The sequence below is a fragment of the Ctenocephalides felis genome, unplaced genomic scaffold, assembly GCF_003426905.1.
Source record: "Ctenocephalides felis isolate EL2017-DRISC unplaced genomic scaffold, ASM342690v1 CF-g0.4_SCAFFOLD_01604, whole genome shotgun sequence".
NCBI classification, from domain to species: Eukaryota; Metazoa; Arthropoda; class Insecta; order Siphonaptera; family Pulicidae; genus Ctenocephalides; species Ctenocephalides felis.
Window position 1 is genome coordinate 56,650,744 of NW_020537758.1, and position 15,938 is coordinate 56,666,681.

At 30.3% G+C, this 15,938-nt stretch overlaps 1 protein-coding gene across 1 annotated transcript in view; it reads left to right on the forward strand.

Annotated features, from left to right (window-relative positions):
* The window catches only part of LOC113373958, a 471,407-nt gene extending 464,036 nt beyond the window's left edge, over nt 1–7,371 (forward strand). The window contains exon 15 of the mRNA XM_026614222.1: nt 7,018–7,371. Within this exon, the coding sequence (XP_026470007.1) occupies nt 7,018–7,143 (126 nt within the window). The 3' untranslated portion in view covers nt 7,144–7,371. The remainder of the gene's footprint in view (nt 1–7,017) is intronic.
* The last annotated feature ends 8,567 nt before the right edge of the window (nt 7,372–15,938 follow it).

Below are 15,938 nucleotides of genomic sequence, written 5' to 3' on the forward strand. Positions count from 1 at the left end.
ATCTTATTTTTGATATACGAAAAAACATTTCGTTTGAGAAAAAAATTGAAACAAAGGCTCTTTTCCAAGAGCATTTTCTTTAGTTAATACAAGCAGCAAGTTTTTTGAATCATTCAAATCGGATGTTTAGTTCTCTCAAAAACTGTCATTTTTTGCACATTTAGCTCGGTATCTTCAAAACGGCTGGACCTGCCTTTGCAAAACTAATCACCACTTTTTCCAATCATTACAAAATAAATGTTTTCTATCTTCTGCATTCTTTTCTTCGTATCTCCATAATGGCTGGACCTGCCTTTGCCAAAAACTAATCAGCACATCTTCTTATCCATAGGAATCCAATGTTTTTTGGATTCCTAAGTATTCAAATCGGTTGATCCGTGCGCTCAAAAAAGTGGACGAAATATTGTATCTATTCATACAAACACACACGCACACAAAACACACCCACACATCAATTTTTTCTGAGGTATGCCAAAATGTTCAAATACCAAATAAATTCAAAATTTCATTTTCGATTTTCGGCTCATCATTATAACTACGAGAAGTTAAAAATAAAAATAGAATATTTGAAAAAGAATTTTCAACTGGGCAAAAATAAAAATGTTTTAATGAATGAGTTTTATTTTTAATATACATCAACGATTTATGACATTCAAAACAAAAAGATAAATTGATAAAGTTTGCTACTCAATAAGAAGTTTGCTAATACAAATATTTGAATAAATAAATAAAACAGGAACATCTAAATAGTGTATTGTGATAGTTCAATAACCGGTAGCAGGACCAATGATTGTTGAAAAGGCAAAAAGAAATAATTGGGTGAGATTTAGGAGTTGCTGAAAGTGTATGTAAGTATTCTGGTTGTTGGCTCAGAAACTTCAAGTTTTGACGAGAAATTCATAGACCTGTATCTGAAAAAATAATTACAGAATATTAAACCGGTACGAAAAATTCAACGATTGTTTGAAAATTTTGTGGCTGTTAAAAATTTGACTCTATATCAGCTGGGTAAAAAGAACAAGTTGCCGGGGTTTGTAAGAAAAACCAAGACAAATTGACCGTTTTGCCAAGTGCTAATGACTGTCGCCCCTGTTTTCACCACTTTGTATTATTTTACACTTTAATTAATCTAAATGTTTTTTTATAATTACTGCCTGATAGTTCGGAATGTTCGATAGTCGGTCCCGAGCGTTCCGGACTTTTACTGTATTGTAAAAATATGATATTTAGTTATATTACTTATAACTTATCAAAAACTTTCATTCATTTACGCTAATCAATAACTAAAATTTTAGGCTTTTATAATTGTGTAGTTATAAATGCGAGCTATTTAATCATCAATTAAATATACACTCAATCAAATGTTGTGCGTTGAATCTGCTTAACTTATGGTTAAATTATTATTTAGCAATCAGCACAAACAATTAATTTTAGCGCTTCAGTTAATGACGAGTAAGTATATATTTGCATATAATTTCAAATGCACTTCTACGCATATTGTTTAAATCTAATGGCCCATTTGAATAGTAACTGTTCAATAATTCTATTCAAATAATGCACTGAACCGATTACCGATGGAAATGTGAACCTCAATGGTACTTAATGCGACATCATTATTAATAATTGTCCGTGTCAATATATCTTGCCATAATTTGTTGTTAAATTTACGTATTAAAGCAGCAGAGCATTTAGTCGCTTTCACGGTTGGATGAATAATTTAATGTTCTATGAAATTTTGTAACACATATTGTATTTTGAATCGAATCAACCGCAACCATGCTGTTTTTAATTACTATCTATTCGAGTGAGCTCGAAATTTGAAATTTCTCGAAAAGCTCATTCAGCTTTTGTGAAGTTTTGCTTTAAGACAAGTTGAATGAACTTACCGATATGATATCTTATCAATAAATCTAAAGCTGCTCCAAACAAATGAAAATAAATCTAATTTTAGATTTAGCTATCTAGATGAAAATATCAACTGCCTCTTTCAAAAATAAAGTTTTCACTGTTATTAAAAAGTAATTTGTGCAAATTTAGAATGGTATGTGTCAATCAGACTTTTAACATCTGTAACTGTATGAATTATTGCTTGTATGTCCTTAAAGCGCAGCCAATTAATTATGCCAAATTTATAGAATGTATCGTAGGCCTCTAATATTTTTTATGACCGTTCAAAGATTATGAACGCTATCGTCAATATTATATTAAAAGCTTCTAATTCTCTTTTTTTGAAATCAGTACAGCCGTGTTTTGAGAACGTCGACAAAAGATATAACTCATTTAAAAAACGCGCTGCTCATTTGTCAACCTTTAACAAATATTTATAATTAAACAATTTGTCTAAGTCACTTTTTTAAAAATTGTTGAAAAATTGTTTAACAAATATTCACAAAGAAACGATAAAAACCAATAAGCACCATTCCCAATTGATATTATTTGTATTTTATTTTTAAAATCGATTCAGAATGTTTGGCTATAACGTTATCGATTTTTTTACAGTTTTCTGCTATTCATAAAGAAACGGCTTGGTCGATCGTCGCATAAATAAATGTTCCTATCGAGATACATCGAACGTCTTTTACATTTTACTGAATTTTAAATTGGTAGCTATTTTTGATCAAATGTCGACGAAAATCGCCTTATACACACAAATTTGGTTTATTCGAAGAAGCTTTGGAAGTTAAATATGAATACTAAAGTTACATACTAGTGGTGCATGGCATTGTTTCTTAAGGTATATTGCTGGAACTTCCCGTAGCATAATGAAATATTTGAGAAATTTCAAATGTTTTCAAATAGATTATTACAAATATTGTAACTCTCATTGTTTGTATTTTATTGGCAAAATATAAGAGCTTGATTAATTGGCAATGACACAAATTTTACTCAAGAGGAGTTAGAATGACGGGCATATCTCATATTTCTAAGAATTGAATTGCAAGTTTAAAATTATTTATTTCAAGTATATAAGTGTGCTTAAGAAGTTTAGCTAGAATTAAAATTCAAATACAAATAAATTACAGATTACAAATTTAAATAATTTTGAGAAATTAAAAAAACATTGAAATCAATAAATAATTTAAAATAAGAAAATGTCTTCTTTAGAAACATTTGCTCAAAAACTGTAATTTTCAGCACATTTAGCTCTGTAACCCCCAAACGGGTGGGCCTATCTTTGTCAAAAACTACCCAGCACGTCCCGCCGTCAACACGAATAGAATATATTGTGAAAGGTCCTGAGTCCTTTTCCTTTTTTGGACGATTACTATAACTTACCCTACGGGAATTAAATATTTTTAAAGGTACAAAATGCAATTACTTCAAACTACTCCTTGATGTTATTGATCACACTAAAAACTTTAGTGAGGAATGCTAAACAAAATAATAAAATGAGTCTTGCAGCAATATTTTTTTTAAGAATTCAATATCCTTTTATATACACTAAGACTGCATTCTATTCGAAATAAAATTCAAAGTATTGCCATATTTGAAACAGGAGTAGTGGAAATCGATGTTCAGGTCATTGCTCGACGAGTTCCAACTACTACGCGCAAGAGTTTTAATCATCCGAATATCCGCACTCGGGTTTGCTTTGATATCCGCTTCTGGATTGGTTAGATTAATTATTATCAGTTGCGAATTAATTGAAAACTTTAGATTTAGTACATCGATTTCAGTCATTGTAAATGGACGACCTCGTTACTGTATCCTCACCGATCTGTCAATGAAAGTTCATATGAGCGTGGAGGAATTACGGACAAAATTACATGGCAATCTGTTTTTCAATGATATTTATTTATTATTTTTTTACATATCTTCTGTATATATAAAAATAAGTCGGGGTTTCCTTCCTGACGAAATAACTCCAGAACGCACGAACCGATTTCGACAATTTTGCATTCGTTGGAAAGGTCTCGGGCTCCGCAAGGTTTATACCTAAGAAAATTAGTTGTGCATGGCATCGTGCTCTAATGCAAATTGCTGGAACTTCACGCACCGTAATTAAAAATTTGAGTAATGAAAATAATCAACAATTGTTTTAAATAATTTCAAATAGATTATCTACTTATATATAAAAATAAGTCGGGTTTTCCTTTCTGATGATATAACTCCAGAACGCACAAACCGATTTCGACAATTTTGCATTCGTTGGAAATTTCTCGGGCCCCGCAAGGTTTATAGCTAAGAAAATTAGTTGTGCATGGCATCGTGCCTTAATGCAAGCTGCTGGAACTTCACGCACCGTAATTAAAAATTCGAGTAATGACATTAGTGAGAATTATCAGAATTATGCTTGGTTAAGTCAACGAGCAATTCTTGCCGCAAAGAATAATGATGCACACGCACCGAATTTCACCATTCAATAAAAAATTGCTGGCGATTTGGTGACATACCAATGATTGACTTCAAGCGATTGCAATTTTCAGTTCGCCTTGCGTTCGCAATAACAAGTCGCAAGGCCAATCGCTTAGTGTTTGCGGGATAAATTTCAAATAGATTATTTAGAAAATCATTGTTTTTCACATGGGCAGTTATACGTTGCCTGTTCATGAGTTGGAAAACCATCCGCTTTGTTTTGTTAACGTCAGACCAAAAAACAAAAAATGTGGTTTACCAAAGAGCACTTCAAACGGATAATTTGCGGATTCACTTTCATTTACTTAGAGAAGTTCAACTAAAAAACACTTCATTTTTATAATCGAAATAAATTCATTTTTGTTGTATAATAAAATCAAATTTTTCCTTTTCAAATATAAAACAAATAAAAAAATTCTTCATCTTTCTCACGAAACCATCTGGTGGCGAAACGGAGTTCGTCGGGTTTGCTAGTATATATATATATATATATATATATATATATATATAGATATATATATATTTACCCATAGTTTTTACTGATCTTTGGTCATTGACCATCAGTAAGATAGTATTTTAATCAGGTAGGAACTATAATAACATATTTATTAATAAAAGGTGCAATCTATTACAAAAACCATTGGGTCTTTATAGTGTAACTAATTTAGATATATAGGGTAAGGACAAACTGAGATGCTAATTTTTGAGAAAGCAATTCATAAGTAAGTTGTTTTGTCTCTTTGGGATATTAACACAAAAAGCATGAATCCAGAAGGTACAAGTCATGTCATACATACATTCAATTTTTGACGAGCTCAGAACGGCAAAAGGCGTTTTTTCCAACAAACATTGTTTTTATTATTTTTGAACAGCAATCAGAACCCAATAGTCCTATAAGCTGTTGTACTGATTTGATTTAATACTAGTCTGTTTGACAGATGGCAACCCAATCAGTTGTCACATCTGTATATGATATATATTATTATTACAATTTCTGTAATAGGGCGAGTATTTTTATTGGTGCAGCAATGACGGGTGAGGGCTATTTTACTTGGAAACATCACTATCTATATTTCCAAGTGAAAATCGTTGTCACTGCTGCCTAACAACAGGCTGCTCGAAGTGAGTATCGAACCCGGGACCTCTGAACCAAGTCCCGTCGCTCTTAACCAACAAACATAAGTCTCTTATTCTTACGGTTTTATCCTTTTGTCCGTTTTTAGCATACTTGGAATTGACCTTAAAAGTAAATCACATTTGACAAGTTTCAATTTGTTTTCTTGGCCCTGTAATGCTTGCGAAATAGTACCATTATTTTGTCTATTGTATAAGCATGTAATTTTTGTTCGAAATTGGACAGAATTGAATACTTAATTAATGAAAATTTTAAGTTTAATTGTGCACTATCTAAAACTTAATATTAAGAGCTAAAACATTCAGAGAATTGTTTCAAATTCGAAAATGCCCATATTAAGGACCACCCCAATGTACATATATATATATATATATATATATATATATATATATATATATAGTGTAGTGTATTTTTGTATAATTAATTTTTTTTTCCACTGAATGACGGTCTCGATGAAGACCGAAACGTATGGATAAATAAAGTATTTCAAAACTACTTTAGTTTTTTTTTACTTGGTGTTACTGCCCGATTATAAATAACTCATCAAAATATATATCAACACCAAACTCACATATTTCAATATATATATATATATATATATATATATATATATATATATATTTAATAGCATAAATAAAAATCATTTTCTTTGTAATCATTAAACCCTTTGTAATATAATATAATTGTACCTTCGTTCTTTCATCAGTCTTTGATTATAATTAAAATTATGAGCGGAAGGAATTTCTAATTGAAACCCAATATTCTGAAAAGATCGTGTTTTAGCACTTTGTTAAATATTTGATATTTGTGTTATTAATTAATGGACTTTGTACAGTAATGAACTAAAACTAAAAATCATGTCATTATAATGAAATTTGTAAAGCTTGATATATTATACTATTCAATGAAAGTCATTTAGTTATATTAGCTATCAACATTTATAATTGCTACTATCAAAGTGAAATAAGTTTAGAGTATTATATATTTCTTGCGAAATACTAAATGTCCTTTGTTAGCTTTCATTAAGTATTGAATATTTATGAACTTTTTTTGATAATCACTTAAAAATTGTATAGATGTATTAAATTTAATTTTAGGCGACGATTGGCCAAAAAGTTTCACTGTAATTACCAGAAAAGAGCATGATTTTTGTTCACATTTTTGTGAAAAATCCTGAATCGATTTTGAAAATTCAAAATTTGTTCAAAATATATTGGTTTAAAAAAAATATGGGGTAGGTAGTTTCTTCGTAATAAATTGTTGCTACTTTTTTTGACGATTTTTATGAAAGTAGTCAGCCGATTTCAAAAATTTAAAAGCCATGATGAAACGAATGTCTTTTAAAAATCGGCCTGAACTTTTTTTAAAATTAGCAAAATAATTTAAAAAAAAAATCTTTTTTGTTTTCGTTAAAAATTCTCATAGAACCAGTTTCAAATTTTATCTAAATAGTTCCCTTAAGTCAAAAAAATACTTACACCTAGTTTATATAATATTTATCACAAGAATTTGATTCTATTTTTCAGATACCAGGATTAGGTGGAGGCAACAGTCCGCCCCTGTGGCAGCAGAGTCGGCCTTGGGCGATACCAGGAAAGACGAGCGACCACATAACTACGGACACCATACCAGGGCCGGAGTCATGTGTATGAATTAGTGGAAATTAACAGTGTGGTAAAAACAAACTGTGTTGACATTCCAGAAATTAGTGATAATTCGAATGCATGGTGATTTTTAAAACTAACTTATTCATGTGAGTGAATAGTGTGAGGGACAAATTTAAATATTATATTAGAAGACAATATAAAAACTATTTCTTTATATTAGTAATGTTTATGTGTAAAAATATTTATATATAGAGTATATCTTGTTATAATATAATTGGGTACTACGTGAATATGGTATAGACTTTTTTCGGTATTATTACTCTTTCACGAGGTCTGTACTGATAATTTAAATTATATAATTGTAAGTTATAATTACGGCGTTAACAAATTTATATTATTTATATGTAATAGATTAAACGTGGCACATTTTCTAGTAAAAAAAATCAGTTACAAGTACATTACTACTAACAATTCATTTATTAATTCAAAGAGTAAATGTTATTTAAACCATGGTCTTAACTATGTGTAATGTTTTATATCGGACATCGATAAAAATGTTTTAAATATTATTCATTGGTATAATGAGTACCTAACAACTTAAATATCTAAACCGAGCTTCTATCTGTCCTCTGATATCAGATTTTTAAAAAATTTACGAGGTACAGGTAGTATATCCATGATTTAATTAAACGATTGAATTTAATAAAAAGTATGATATAGGAGCAATTTTCCGATAAAATAGAAATATAACATAGCGTTGTTATGGCAACGATATGTTACGGCTCAGTCTTCATATAAATTGGTAGTAAATACTATCAAAATCTAATGTATTTGCGGTGAGGTCAGGTGTTTTAGATATAAAATCTAACCTAAAACACATAACTGCGTCTTTCTGAAGTAATGTGCCACTGATAACACATACATGAAATTAGTTTTAATGTGTACAAAACAACTACATATAGTACCAATTTGTATGAACAAAGGATCGTAATATTGAATTGTTGTAATGGGTCTATTTTACCAAAGAATTGCCCCCATAATCTTGAATACGTTTTTACATTATAATCTTTATAAAAGATTAGATTATCATTCAAATGTAGATTTTTAAATCAGTTGCTTTTACAATGTATTATTGTAAGCTATTTCCCTATTTTTAACAATTAACCAGTTAATTGCGGTGCACTCATAGAACAATGTGCATAGCTTCTCTTGTTCGAATCGAGATCATGACGAGTATATTCACAAAGTAAGTTTCGCACTATCATCGCCGAATAAAAATATTTAAAAAATAAATAAAATTTTATTACAACATTTTACTTTTTTGTTAACATATATCACACACGTTTTAAATTAAAAACGGATTAAATTCAATGAAATTTTATACATGTAAATGTGTATGAAGTATAACTAAATTTCTAAATAATCAGTAGAAAATGTAATTTAAATAACTAAATCTTAATTCTTGTTATTGAGTAGGGAAGCTAACGGCTTGTTGTAACAGTTTTTTTCAAAATAATATATATGTCTTGAGATACTCTGAATATATTTTTACGAAACCAAAATTGGTAAATACTGTAACTATTCCTTTACCGAATCAAGTAAAAATAATCTTATAACTATTGTTAAATTTTTCACAATTAATCATTTTCTAGAAAAGTTGCGCCTACCTCGTGTTTTGGGGCTAGTTATGACATCTGCCGGAAAATTGACTCGTTTCAACGTAATTCTTTTTATATTTAATGTCTTTTGTAATATAAATTTTCATTCTAGATCAACGTAAACTGCAATTATTATCACAATAAAAATAAAAGATATAATGTCGCTTGCAACACATTTTACATTTGTTCACATCTTACAAGTTACACATTCTATCCAATCTTCTTCACTTGAATTTGTATATAATTTTTGTATGTTACATCTAGCCCCAAGGTTTCGGTCCAACTAACTTCAGGTGTGATTGTTTTACAATAATCCAGATGAATTTAAATATATAAAAACTATTTAAACATTTTAGCAATCACAATTGTTACACATCATCGAAGATTGATGAATTTGAAACAAAATAAAATTTAAGTTAATATGGTTTATATTTAGTCAATTACAATATAATAACGTAAACCGAAGATTTATGATAGTTCAAATTTATATTATTAGTCAAAAATGACGCACCTGCACAATTCTGTTTACTGCACCGGCTTGCAGAACATTAGCTCTGACGTTGTTATGAAGTGGACTTAACACGTCCAATCGAGGCAAAAAAATATTTTAACCCTTTCGACTCGAATGCTGCCGCAAAATTCATATAAATCTCGGAGTGGAAAGTGTTAATATTGTTTGAGACCCTATTATAAAACGTCTGTTGCTACTTACCCCTATAACAATGAGCCCTTAGCTCCCCTACATATATTATTTCCACATTTCAGCAGTTCATACAACTTAACTTAAGGTAAAATATCACTTTCATCCATGTGTTTTATACAATCATAGCCACAAAATATTCTAAACATCTTGAAATTTCAGAATATTGATCGAAAATGATCACTATTTCATAAGCATGACGAAAATATTTGTAAATACACAAAATTATGTCATATGTTCATAAAGAAAATATTCGTCAGCCACAGTTTTCTGAGTATATGTTTGGAAATCGCCAGAGATGTATGAAATCAACTTTTATAAAGATTACTCATGCGAATATTTGTGATTGCTTGATAATGACAATGTTAAACAATCAAAGCAAACCAAAAAAATATTATATTAAAACTTTTGTTTATCCATTAAATTTCAGTTTTAAACAAAATCATCCAATATGTTATATTTGAACATATATTATGCATAATTTATTCTTAACTTTTTTTAGTTAAAATATAACTTATTCGAGGATTTTGTTTAAAACTGAAATTTAATGGAAAAATAAAAGTTTTAATATAATATTTTTTGGGGTAATTTTGAAAATTATACCTTTTTGAATTTTATAAATTGAACCATAAACGTTCATTTTAAAAATCTGTTTTTTAATGAATCTAAACATCAATTATTATGTATGTTAACAAATTCATTATTATATCAGAAATGGATCCAGATTATCAGAACTTGCTGCATTACAATAACCAATGAAACAATGTCAAATGTGCTATCAGTCCAGAGCTAGACATTTTCAGTTTTCAAATAAGTTGTTTCCATATATTAGTTTTGTAATATATCTTATGTATAAAAGTGTGAATCTGTGAATGTGCACGTCAGACGTGCCTAATAAAATTTTGTCAGGACAAAAATCATTGTATAAAATGCGATAGAGTAATGGATCTGTAAGTAAACACACGCAGCGAATTCACCATTTACACTGCGTTACATAGTCGAATTCGATTTAGTGTTAAAGTCTGCTGGTGTCAGAGTTTGGCAACTTAAAACCTTACAGCACAAGAAATGACGATTAAAAGAAATGAACTAGTAGTGCATGGCACCGTGCAAATTGCTGGAACTTCCCGTACTAAAAATTATTTTTTAAAATGATTAACGTTTTTGAAGAAAATTTACTCTGAAAAAATTAGATTTTTGAGAAACTATAAACTTCTGACAAAAATTTACTTTTTTTTCAAAAAAAGACTTTTTGAAGAAAAATTTATTTTGAACTATTTTGGAAATTCTAAATTTATTTTTAAAGCAACCGTACAGCTTCAACTGCATAGAGACGAAATATCGACGCGCGTAAGCGCCGCGTCGCCGGCGAACGGAAAAACATTGGTACATTGAATGTAAACAAAATTTATACTTATCGTTAAAATCTCTATAGAATATCTGATAATTTGATGTCTTACCAGATCTCCGAAACCGCTAGACCTGCCTTCATGAAAATTTGATCAGTTCTTCATCTTGTTAATACAAGTAGAATGTTTTTTGAATTATTCAAATCGCTTCATTCGTGTTCGTGAAATTGTCGACGAAAATTTGTATCCGCACACACATACATACATAAACACATACATCCATTTTTTCTAAGGTATTCCGAAACGTTCAGAAGGTTTTGAAACGTAAAGATATATAAAAATCTATTTTAGATTTTTTTGCGATTACTATAACTTGCCCTACGGGAAGTTAATAATAGGTTTTCTTAATTTTTAATTTAGTCTATTCGTGTTTTATTCTAAATTTTTTGTTAGTCCGACATATTTTTTTATTTAGACAAATTTTTTCATGTTTATTCTTTATCAATTTTTTCTCTCGTGGATTATGAAATCTGACAGGACACCTTTTTCCTAATGTGTTTACCGTAGTTGATCTTACTTTGTTCAAAATCATGCATTTCGAGTTAATCTAAATATTCGTATTATATTTTCTAAATATACTCATATGTATTTCCATTTAAAACATTTAATTTAATAATGAAAATTTTAATCCTTTAAAATAATCCAGTTCGTCACCGACCACGGAAGAGTAAACAAGTCTCGTATATATATTTTTCACATTTATTTTTTTCAATTTTAATTTTAAAATAAGCTACTCTATTACCTCCTAAGGAATATAATATACCTGGTGCATTTAACCCTCCGTCGGTCGGCGTGGTCTGGCCAGACTTTTTTCGACTTCAATTAAAAAAAAATACTTCTGATAATCCTATCGACTTGAAATTTCTTGGCTTTTCCTAAAATTTCATTACCTGTCGATCAATGAAAAAATCAGGACAAAAAATGTACAGAAGGATAATTATAAGGATATTAACTTTTTTATACTTCGAATGGTCGGAGTGGTTTGTCTAGACCACCCATACATTTTGTATGAAATATACGCTTTTTGATATATGTAAACCAGTATTTTATCTTTTTTTGGTATTTTCTATTCAAACTGCGTTTTATATATTCTTTGCTATGAGTAGTAACATGAATGTTAATATTTTCACGACGAGATCCTTGAAAACCTACCAAACTTATTGGTCATCGCAAACATTGAAAATCGGATGAGAAATGCGCACATTATCAATGATTTCCCGTACTGCTTTCGAAATTTTTTTTGGCAAACCTGTAGTGAAATTATATTTTGAACTTGAAATTTTAGCTCTTTTCAAAGGCGACGCACATCATTTCGTTTTTATTTGAATTTCACATTCATTTTGAAGGAACCAAAAAAGAATAAATATTGGTTTTCATTGATATACAACAGAAAAATAATAATAATAAATAGCGACGATTTTCTTATATTCTTAGATTTTTTTTATATAATATAATATAGCATATATTATTTTATTATAAGCAAGCTCAACACATGCAAAAGACGGCAAAAAAGAAAAAAACTAAACTATAAATATTTACTACTAATAATCGTTAATATATAAGACACCAAAAACTCATTTATCCCATATAAATGCATGTAAAATGAATGGTGGTCCAGCCAGACCACTCCGACCGTTCGAAGGTGAAAAAATATCCGACCGACGGAGGGTTAATTGCATTGTATTTTGAACTCACTCGAACGGACGATTTCTACTACCTGTCCTTGCAAGCTTTTACTTGCGCCTTATATAGTCAAGATGGTCAATACCAGAAGTCAAATAGTGAGCCATATTTCAATAGATAAAACTGTTTTTGATGATGCATTTAATTTGGACAGTACCGTTGTCTGCGCCGATTGTTTGTGTTTACGTGAATGTAAAAATTCACTGAAAGCAGCGCTTAGTGAGAAAGACAGAATTATTGTCAGGTTAATGAAAGAGTTGGCAACAGCCAACTCGAAGTTGAATGGTGAAAATTCAAAGGTGCAGTCTGGATTAAAAGCATCACCCTCAGCAGTTATTAGTGCAGGTCAACCGGCCAAAGCGTCTTCCACACTTCCTTCGTCCTCCTCTCCCCAGGCCACTCCTAAACTACTGATTTTGTTTGACAGCCACGGCAGATCTTGGTCCGAGTTCTTAAGAGGACTGTTAGGTACCAAATTCAGTGTGCTTGGAGTGGTCAAACCCGGTGTTGTGTTCTCTGGCGTGGTTTCTGGTATCTAGGGTCTAGTTGTGAATTTTGGCGTTCGTGATCATGTTGTTATTTTGGCTGGGACGAATGACACTAAATCTAATTATGCTATTCGGGATGCATTAGAGATAGCCCGTCATTCATGTAGCAAGACAAATCTTTGTATTGTTACAATTCCATATCGATATGACGATTATGTTCTGAATTCCAGAATTTCCAACGCCAATCGTTGCATTTTCCGTGACTTTGGTCGTGGTAAATTCAATAATGTTAGGATCTTGGATATCAATAACAGAATTATTATTAACAGAACGGACTACACCAGGCACGGCCTTCATTTTATTTCCAGTGCCAAACAGAGGCTTTGTCGTATCCTCGCAAAAGATATGCTGCCTCTGATAAATTCCGGTAATTCCAAATCCTCTCGCTTTCGCTGGTGACGTAAATTCCTTCATTTTTTGTCAGAACATGCAAAATTTACCTAACAAATTAAACAAACTTGATATAGTTTTGACTAAATACTCGTATAAACTAAATTTTTTATGCTTGACTGAACATTGGTTAACTGACTCTAAACTTTTATTAATCAAATTAAATGATTATAATTTATGCTCCTTCTTTGCCCGCAATGTCTTCAAACACGGCGGTGTTTGTATTTTTGCATCAACAAAAATGAAATGCAAAAGTATCAAAACTAATATTTTGCCTTTAGAAAAAGTCTTTGAATTTTGTGCCATCGAAACCCATTTTTCTCATAGCACGTTTTGTGTTGTTTGTGTATACAGATCTCCTGACCAAGACGTTAAGAAGTTTATAAGTTTAGTATATAATCTGTTAGATAAACTTTTTATTAAATATGATTCAATAATTGTTTGCGGTGAGTTCAATAACCATTTAAACAAAAGAGACAGGATTAGTGATAGTTTCAAATTAAGCATGGAATCATTCGGATTATTTCCTACTATTAAAGACCCTACGAGAATAACTAGCTCCTCCTCATACTGTATTGATAATTTTTTCACAAATATATCTACGGTAAATTCTTGTGTTATCGGATAGTCTGTGGTCTCGAGTATACATAAAGAATATTATATATTATTTAAATATATAATATACCGTCTTTTATTGATTTTGTAAATTATAAATTTAAGATGTCTCACAAAATAAAAAAGGTGTATTAGGTTTTCGACGTATGTTTTCCTACGTACCTTTTGACACTGAACACGGGTCTAAAGTAAAAACTTGGGATCAAACTGCAAAAAATGGAAAAAATAAAAAAACTAATAATTTTTCGATTCTTCGTACATTGTGATTACAAAATGTGATGGTGATTAAATTACTCATTCTTCTACATGGTGATTACAAAATCTTATAATTTCTGTCGTTTCCTGGCTCTTTCGAGGAGGGATTCGAATCATTTTCCATCTTTATTGAGTTTCTTTTTGTAGAATGAAGTAGCAATCTGCAAATATTATTATTCTTTATTGATCCTGCAAAATCTACAAAAACATTTGCAGTTATTTGAAAATTTCTGCTGCTGTATTCTGGAAAATAGAACTCAATAATAATGAAAAAAGCTTTGCAGAACTCGGTTTTCCAGGTTATTGTATTATTTATATTTAGCTATTTTATTCTTCATAGACTAAAATTGGAATCTACAGAATTATCAATTATTTTCATCAATAATTTTTAGAAAACGTTCCCTTCTATAAAAGGTTTTGCGTCCCTGGCTTAGTGTAAGGGTAAATAGAATTTCTTTCGGAGTCCGTACTTGGCCTAATATATAGCGGACGAAAAACGAATAAGTTCCCGCTGCGGGAAAGCTTTGCGCCATAGTGTTTTATTTACGACAAAGCACGGATTTTTTGTTGTTTCTTAAATCTTTGTTTTGCCGAGAGCTCGGCTGTGGTCTGTTCTGTTCTTCTCGCGTTTTCGTGACAAAACGAGACGAGCAGAATCTGCAGAATGTCAACGGACCGAACATCCATTTATTTCTCATACATCCTAATAGATCATTAATTTAATACGAAATCGGATTGAAGAAGATGGATTTATGTGGACACTTGGGATTTTTCGTCGTCACTAGAACTTATTGTGGTATTTGTAATTATAGAGATTTTCAGAAAGTTTTGTTTGTTTCAATATATTTTGGTTCGATCGAAAGTTAGAAAACGGCTATGTCTCGGGAATGCAATACCGGTATGCCGGTATACCGAAAACCGGTATAGGTCTAATTTTTTGGCGGTATCAATACCGGTATTTACTATAAAAATATCGGTATTTTTGGTTTTGAAACATGAGCACTAATTGATACACGTCACAAATATGTTGGAGTCTCTCGAAATCATTAATTTATACCTCGTACTCACTGGAAACAGATGTCTAATAAAAAAATCATGTTTATTTTTGTTTATTTATGTAAAGAAGTAACGGTTTCGTAAAGTAACATTAATTTTATTTCTCTATTTTAATATAATAACTATCTATTTCTTGTAGAACAATGTAAGCTATTCTTCATCTTATTTCTTTCTATTTAGTTATATCTCGGGAATGCAATACTGATATGCCGGTATTCTGAAAACCGGTATACGGTCTAATCTTTCGGCGGTGTCAATACCGGTATTATTATAAAAATATCGGTATTTTATACTATGCTAATTCATACACGTCACAAATAACTTAGAGTTTCTTGAAATCATCAATAAATAAATAAATAAAATAAATAAATTTATACCTCATACTCACTGAAAACTGATGCCTCTTTCGGTCGTTGAATTCCTCATTAAACAGAATAGTTATTGCTTTCCAAAGGACGTATATTGTGTCTCGATAAATATAATCGAATTAATAAAAAATAATTTTTATTTCATCTTATGTAAAAAT